This window comes from Melanostigma gelatinosum (genome assembly GCF_949748355.1).
Source record: "Melanostigma gelatinosum genome assembly, chromosome: 4".
Lineage (NCBI taxonomy): Eukaryota > Metazoa > Chordata > Actinopteri > Perciformes > Zoarcidae > Melanostigma > Melanostigma gelatinosum.
In genome coordinates, this window is record NC_136637.1 from 24,289,697 (window position 1) to 24,298,063 (window position 8,367).

The 8,367-nt window shown below is 45.0% G+C and overlaps 1 protein-coding gene across 1 annotated transcript; it reads left to right on the forward strand.

The window, feature by feature from the left end:
- Window positions 1-291: 291 nt before the first annotated feature.
- Window positions 292-3,453, forward strand: s1pr3a (sphingosine-1-phosphate receptor 3a). The gene is made up of 2 exons (XM_079267838.1): window positions 292-455; window positions 1,087-3,453. The coding sequence occupies exon 2, from the start codon at window positions 1,217-1,219 to the stop codon at window positions 2,408-2,410; it is 1,194 nt and encodes a 397-aa protein (XP_079123964.1). The 5' UTR covers window positions 292-455; window positions 1,087-1,216; the 3' UTR covers window positions 2,411-3,453.
- The last annotated feature ends 4,914 nt before the right edge of the window (window positions 3,454-8,367 follow it).

An 8,367-nucleotide genomic window follows, 5' to 3' on the forward strand; every position in this document is an offset into this window, starting at 1 on the left:
TAAAGACCAAATCAATGAAACCCTCCGACTGCTTGTTTAAAAATGCAAAGCTGCGTCATGAACACAAAGCGAGCCATCTGCACAACGACACGCGTGGCTCTGACCTCTCTCGTGACCGAATGGAGAGGTAAGATCCCGCCCCACCGCGCTGGGGGGGGGGGGGGGTGAGAGCGAGACGGTCTAAAAGGAGGACGCCACAATGATGCAGTTCAGGACGCAGCACAAAGTGGATTTTTGGAGGCGAATACTTGCGTGATTGGAACATTGTATAAGGACGAGGAAGGAAAAAAACCGTGGACTTTTGACTTTACGCCGTAGATCATCCATTTTTGACACGAGAGCATATTTTGACACGAGCGCATCGTTACGCAGGAGAGAGAAGCGGGTCTTCCAAAGAACTTCAAATCTCACCAAAAACCACCGGGATGTTCAGATGAGAGCAGTAACTCCAACAGGTACGATACGTCACTGTAGATGAAGAATACTAGACTGTACTGTGGCAGACTTTATTTTGCAGAGTATTCAGGTCATTTCCAAATGATCACTCCTTCTAACTTTCAGTAACTTTTCCAAAACAGGAAAGTTGATCAGACCTCCAGGAGGAAACATATTTGTTTCAACTGAAATAGTGTGAAAGCGTCGCCAATCATTTTATTTTGATAATGAGAACAGCGTTTGTTTTTTACAGTGTTATTAATTTGGGCTACACACGAGTTTAATTTTCTAGAACCCTGTTCACCCAACTTCATAATTACATGTACCCTATCATTTAGGCAAGGTTGTAACGTCCTAAACTACAGCTGCTACTTCTTCTTGTATTTTTTTATTTGATCAATTTCTTCATATATCTGTTTTATATTGTTTAATATCTCATTTGCTATCTTGGCCAGGACACAATATCAGTAATGAACTTCCCTAGATACATTATTATGAATTAGGTAGGCCTAATATTTTACTGATTTGCTATTTTTTATGTTCTACACAACAATTTCTTTCATACTCTAGGAGTCCTACATTTTTGTTCTCCAGAATTATCCAAAATGATGTTGAATATAACTTTTAAAAATCAATCTGATCTCTTAACAGGTCCTTCACAGGATCCAACATGCCAGTTGTGACTCTGCCTGATTGAGCAGCCTCGCCTCACTCCGCTGTGCCCAGTGCTGTGGCGCCCTCTGCTGTGTGTGACAGAGGAAGGCCGGGAAGGACAGGCAGGATGGGGAACCGGCTGGAGGAGGGGATGAACGACGTCATCGTCAGCCACTACAACCACTCAGGAAAGTGGGACAAGCCTCGCAGCAGCGGGGCCTGTAAGATGGCCCTGCTGCTCTTCATCTGCGTGCTGATCGTTCTGGAGAACGTTACGGTCCTGCTCACTCTCTGGAGGAACAAGCGCTTCCACAGCCGCATGTACTTCCTCATTGGGAACCTGGCGCTGTCAGACCTGCTGGCCGGCGTGGCCTACGTGGTCAACATCTTCACCTCAGGAAGAAACACCTACTTCCTGACGCCGCTGCAGTGGCTGGCTAGAGAAGGGAGCATGTTTGTGGCCCTCAGCGCATCCACGTTCAGCCTCCTGGCAATTGGGATCGAGAGGCACATGACGATGGTGCGCCTGCGTCCGTGCGAGACAGCAGGTCGGGGGAGACTTCTTGGACTGCTGGTAGCTTGCTGGCTCGTGTCAGTGCTGCTCAGTGCCCTGCCCAGCCTGGGCTGGAACTGCCTGGACAACATGACCTCCTGCTCCACAGTGCTGCCGCTCTATGCTAAGAGTTATGTGGCCTTCTGCATCAGTGTGTTCAGCGCCCTGTTGGTGGCCATCATCATCCTCTACATCAGGATTTACCGCCTGGTGACCTCTAGCGGCCGCAGGGTGAGCAGCCGGCCTTCAGAGCGCTCGCTGGCCCTGCTGCGGACAGTGGTCATTGTTCTTGGAGTGTTTGTCATGTGCTGGACCCCCCTCTTCCTCCTGCTGCTGCTGGATGTTGGTTGCAGCCCAGATAAGTGCCCTGTGCTCTACCAGGTGGACTGGTTTATAGCTCTGGCCGTGCTCAACTCTGCCCTCAACCCTCTGATATACACTCTGTCCAGCAGGGAGATGAGGGCGGCTTTCTTCAGGCAGCTGTGCTGCTGTCAGACCAGCATGGAGCACACTGGGACTACCGTGGGGGGTAACCCCAACCTGGGCACGGTCATCCCCACAGTGGAGAACAGCAAGACCAGCGCAGGAGGGGGCAGCGGGGCTGGCAAGTCCACGCTGAATAGAGGGAAGGTTCCCACACCTATCAACGCTGACAACAAGCATGGAGATCCCTCAGCCACTGCGGTGCCCCATCCCTCCGGGCCTGCAGACCTGCTCTCAGCTGTGCTGGTGAAGGCGGGGGCGCTGCCGACCCGCAGCAAGTTCTGAGTGGAACATTAAGCACCTTAATGAGGCTTTGCAGTCACACAGAAGAAGACACAGAAATGAAAGTCCTGCTATCAGCCACTTTTTGTTTATGCACTATGGCCAGTGTAGCAATGGATTGGAATGATATTACTGCAGATGAGAGTACGATCAAAATCACTGAAAGCCACTATTTACAACAACTCAACAATATTATTCACGACACCAGAGTTACTGATATGTTGCGCTTGTCTTACACTATGATTAACGTTATGAAATACAACAGGACAGTTTCAGAGACATGGATTAAACCAAGCCCCAAATTTAATATATTGTCTTAATTCATGTCTGAAACCAGACTTGGTAATGCTTCAAAAAACAAATGTGTATAATTAACACTATTAGTGTCCGTCGATGCGTTTATTTTATTGTGTCATCACAAACAATGAAGATTAAATTGGGGCACTTTTTTTTTTTTGCACGTGCTATATGCAAGTACTCTTAAAGCACCTGCAGTTTCCATCACAACTTGATTTGGTAAAGTATTTATTTTCTGTGAAAACATTTGCCATCTTAATACTATTGGTATTCCTGTTCAAAATAGTGCGTGTGCATAGAAAACACCACGGTACTCGGACTTAGGTATTGATTTTTGTTATGATTTGAGATGCACTGGGAGAGCGAACAAGACCAGTCGTATGTTTATCAGACTAGCGGCCTCATTCGGCTGCGATACTCATTACACACACACACACACACCACAAATCAAAAGTGGTGGACGAATGAAAAACGACAGCAACATTGCTGTTATTAGATTCTTACCACTAGTGGGCAAGAGCGTAATGATTGTCCTCGCGGTGGCGCTACAGGATAAACTCTAATCAGCAGGGTTCCATATCTCGATGGTGGCCATTTTTGGACAATTCAGGCCCAGTTCTACATTAGCAGGACTGACTGATATTTAATCTGAGCTCTACTGTGTCAGCATCAACTGGACATTTTTGCTTCTGATCAGCTCATAGAAACCACTCGCACACGTCTACTAACCACTAGTGAATAAGAGTGTTGGATGTGAATTATTTAATGGCGGTAGACTGTAAATTACATTTCTGTCTAGGGTGGTGTAGTGCCTGATACCATTATATAGCAAATAAAATAAAATCCTATTGCCTTTTATGAGATTTCCCCCATGTGTCATGTTTTGATATTGAAGCAATCACCCCCTTCCTCTCAGCCATACTCGGCCTCTGTGTCGGTCCTCTGCAAACATTGTTAAGGTCGGCAGGAACACCAGACAGTTTGTCGGCACGTTTTTGCACCATATGAACCGCAGATCCGTCTGTAGTCACATAACAGCTGAAGTCATACATATATAAATGCACAAATGCTCCGATTTGTCAGTTTATCATGCGTTATTCAGACAGAAGAAGAGAAATGTCATGAGATTTAACCCGGCTGCACTCATTAAATATCCTAATGGGAAGCTGATTGATGCTCTCTCAATCCAGTTCATCAGTAGACCTGGGTCAGCCAGGGTTATGAATAATGCTGAGAAACTCTTGATATTTATTTCAAGCAAGGGTTTCCAGCTCCACGAGGTCAGATAGCTGTTAGTCATGAAAGAGCTTCCTGTTGTGAATAGTCTCCGATCTCTGTTTCAATTTAAAACTGAGGTTTTGTTACATTACAATTCAAACAGTGTGTACATGACGCTTTTTACGTGACCATTTAAAGGATGCGTTGAGATAAAAAAAAAAAGTGTTTGACGCGGCATCGTGGAAAGGGTTTGGTTGTCCAAGACCAGACAGGAGCTGACAGACTGTGCATTTCATACTCACCTGAACTGAAGGATGTGTCTCTGCGCTGCACCTCCGGATCTGATGGAAAAAGACAGCGAGGACGCAGTAACAGCCGCGCATTTCCAGCTTAAATGTCACTGGCTCCTTCTTGAATTAGCCGGGGATGACGGTGGCCTTATGCCATCTGGAACATGAGGAAATGACAAAATGTTGAGCTCCAGCATCATTTGTAGTCGGTGAATCCCTCTCTCCTTCTGCTCCTTTTTATCATTCTCACCATTCTGGTCCAACTTGTTCATATTTCCTCATTAGATTTAGTTTGATTCAAATGTCTTTGTTGTCAAAAAAATCTGTTTGGAGCAGTAAGGAAAACAACGTCCACACAAGTGAATAAGATAAAGAACATTGGACCTTTTCATCGTCAGTAATTTAGATAACCGGGTGAACATACAACGTACAGATTTACTCCACAAAGGACAGATGCATTGTTGCAGTTTCAGCAGAAGTATGAGGTTTCTGGAAGCGTCGGCTAATAAATACCAGGTGTGCCAGCTAATTGCTCAGTGGCATCAATTAGATAACTAAGCTGTATACCTGGGAAATACAAAGTCAGAAGGTCTTCGTCTCGAGCCAAAAAACTTGTGGCATGGAATGTATTCCCGAAATAGATAATAGAGAAGGGCGTGATAAAATCGCGTGTGGAAAAACCTTCCAATAACAACATAGACAGACTGTTGTTCAAAAATATGGATCCAACTCCCTGGAAAAATTGAAGAAAAAAATCCAAATGCTGGAAAGATCGACCAAAAATGAGGAACCAAAGAAGTAAAGTTCAGAATAATAATACGATTTCAGGTTTCATATCGAACGTATTGAAAAGTTCAGTTGTGTATCAGCTCAAATGTCCCTAATGGTGATTACATACAACTGAATTGTGCTCAATTTACAGATTAAACAAACGCATGAGGATATGAAACGGTGCTAAGTTATTAATATCTAACACCACGTGATGAATTCAAACTAGCTCGGTGTAATCTAAACAACTCTCAATGTCATGGCGAAATATTTAGCAGATTTTGACAATGTGGATGTGATGCAAGATTTCAGAACGCGACTTCTCCTGGAGCAGGACTTGGTTCGACACAATAACAAACAGACTGGATTAAGCTAAAGGTAAAGAGAAAGGGTTTTATTCCTCCATGGGGTCCTTTCCATACCGTTCTTAGACATGTTGAGAACAGCCTCAGCCTCTCAGTGGCAATAACAAGCGATTTTAGTGGACGTTCCCTCAATATTGGACACAATTTTAAAATTGTTGTCTCCGTTTGACACTTAGACACAAAAACATGGCGAAATAGGGTCCAGGTTAAAAAATACCAACCTTTGAGGGGAAAAATAGTCACACAGTGAAGATGAGCAGGAAAGACCCAACTGTTCTCATCCACAGACTCAGTGTCATCATCCTTTCAATCTTTATCTCAGAAAACAAGCTCAAACATGTTCAGAGATTGATGGATTCCCTTTCATTTTAATCTTTTTCGTGTCCTCAAATTCCAGAAGATGAGAGATTCAATTTGTCCAAACACCATTCAATGGTTGCATGTGCTAACTGGGTCAAACACCTTAATAAATCATGTTAACCAAATAGCCGTCACCAGTCTTCTTTGAGGATTTAGACATGGTGGATTTGTGTCATTCTCTGTGCACAATGCCTATTTGCATATGACTGATGTGAACACGACAGAGGACAAGAGAATCACACCACCCCCTGTCCTCATGATCCTGGTTTTATACCGTGAGGAAATGGGCATGCATGCGCATGTGTGTGTGTGTGTGTGTGTGCATTTGCATGTGACACAGAGACGCGTGTGTAAGCATCCTCGAGTGTTTTTGAGAGAAAGAACAAAGACTCCATCTGGTCCGAGCTACTGAATGTGCCAGTATGAAACGCTTCTCTCATTCTCAAGTCCTCTTTTTGAAGCAGCGTGTAGGTGGAGTGGGGCCAGGCGGTGATCGGCGAGGGCTCCCGTTGGAGGTGCTCGCTCATGCAGGGAGCCCCCAGCTGAAGCGATTCTCTCCTCTACAGCTGAGTTGCACCCACAGTCATGTGGCATGTGGTGATTCTCCTCCGCTACCTTCACCTCCACAGCTGCGTAATTACTTGTGCAACAACCAGAGTGAAGACTCAGGCAGACTTTGGTGATAAGCTCCCCGGGATCAGAGGGCTTCATCCAGGGAGCAGCTGGGAAGAAGCTGGGGGGGGGGGGGAGAGCGAAGGCAAAGGTCACTTGGTGGGAGGATATCTGAAGGAGCTGGCTGAGACTTGGATTGGTGGACACAGCATCCCCCTCAACACCCCACAGCCATTCATCTCCTGTAGTCAAGACTCCGGTTGAGTTTCAGAAGCAATACCAAAGTAGAAAAAGAAAGAATGTTTTCTGACAGTTTCTATTTTCTTTCTCCTGAAGCAACAACATATGCCTCCTTTCTAGGACGTCTTATTAAATAGGAGTCGAATGTGTGCCTTGTAGGGCTGCAGCTAACATTTGCTTTTACAACTGATTCATCTCTTTGATTAATTGCTTGTCCTCTAAAATATCAGAAAATAGTGATAAAGCTCCATCTCAATTTTCCCACAGCCCACGGTGGTTTTCAAATTGCTTTTTTTTTTGGTCTAAGATACAAGCAGTTAATATATAAACATGGAAAACAGCCTCACATTTGAGAAGCGGGAACCAGCAACCACCGAAATGATTAATTGATTGTCAAAATTGTTGTCACTTATTTTTCTCTTCATTGAGTAATTGATAAATCAACTCCATTTAAAAAAGTATATTTTTCATGTGAGAATAATTTCAGTGTTTCTCTGGAGGACAGGAAAGCCATTGTGCAGTCAACCATCATGTCTCGTGCTGCTCATTGCACCTTAAAAGTGCTCAATACGAACTTCAGAGCATATCCATTGCTTCCACACGGCTCTCAACATGGCGACAGCTGAGCCGGCAGCTAACGGTGCTAACGACACAAACAGCCCGATGACGAGTTAAGTGTTTATGAAGGAGGCACGAATCCCAGGACCGGGACACATACCGTATGAGACAATACTGACCCTGAGAAGACTGCTCTTCAGTACTTCACACAATACATTGAATGAAGCTGAAGATCACTTAATTTCAACTGCTTAATCTCCGCTCCATTTCTTCTTCTGCACTCAGGACAAAAGAGTAGCATACCCGATTAAATGAAGTGTAACTGTATTCGCCAGTCTATGCACGCGGCCTTTCATTGCCATCCTACCATAACAGATAGGTGGCAGGAGTGGATAAGCAATCTATGCCAAAGTCAATACCACCCCCCCCCCCCAAAACAGCAGCTGCTTTCTCTCCAAACCCTCTGTGATTGCGGTCCTCTGGTGGGGCCTGACGGCATGCACACACCTGCTCACTGCTGACCTCCAATCTCCTTCCCCCACACCCGCAACTGCTGGGATTAGCGTGTCTGTGATAGGGGCTAAGTGAGGAGGACGGCAGCCTTCTAGTGTGACACGAGTGTCCCGTTGCTCACTTGTGGCATTGAGCGCGGGTGCACAGCTGGCTGATTCCTTGCCTCTGTGCATGCCAGCAGCCTGGAGTGTTTGTGTGTCGTGTAAAAAGAGCAACGGGCAGGCGGAGACACCCATGAAAGACTTCAAGTGTGAAACTCATGCGAGAGCCTCGGACAACTTGGTTTCAAATCTTACTCGGCACAAAATAATGAGCAACAAATGGGTCTCTCACAAGTCCCCCAACTTCGTGGAGGTGCAGTGCTAGATTGCTGTAAAACCCATTTAACAGAAGTCCCCTTTGTTCCATCTCATGTAACCTTTAACCTCCCTCTTGAGATCAAAATGTATTTTTGATGAGAGCTCTGGGCAAAATGGCAAAATTTTGTTGTGAAATGTTGAATGACTTATTTCTAAAATGTCTTTTTTTTTTAAAATTTTAAAAAATTGTTTTACTTCCTAATTTGTTTGCTAATTTGTTTGTTTTTTTAGTGTCCCTGTAAGACATGCCAGCGTGTCGGCGATCCATCATGCGAAACACCAGGACCCTGAAACTGAAGGACCTAAATAGAATTCGGCCACAATTCACTGTATCATTTACACCCGTGCTTTTTGACACTGCAACATGTTAAAATCTCTTC

What these genes read in the sequence shown, in the direction of transcription:
- s1pr3a (XM_079267838.1), top strand. Translation starts at nt 1,217, where the DNA reads ATGGGGAACCGGCTGGAGGAGGGGATGAACGACGTCATCGTCAGCCAC.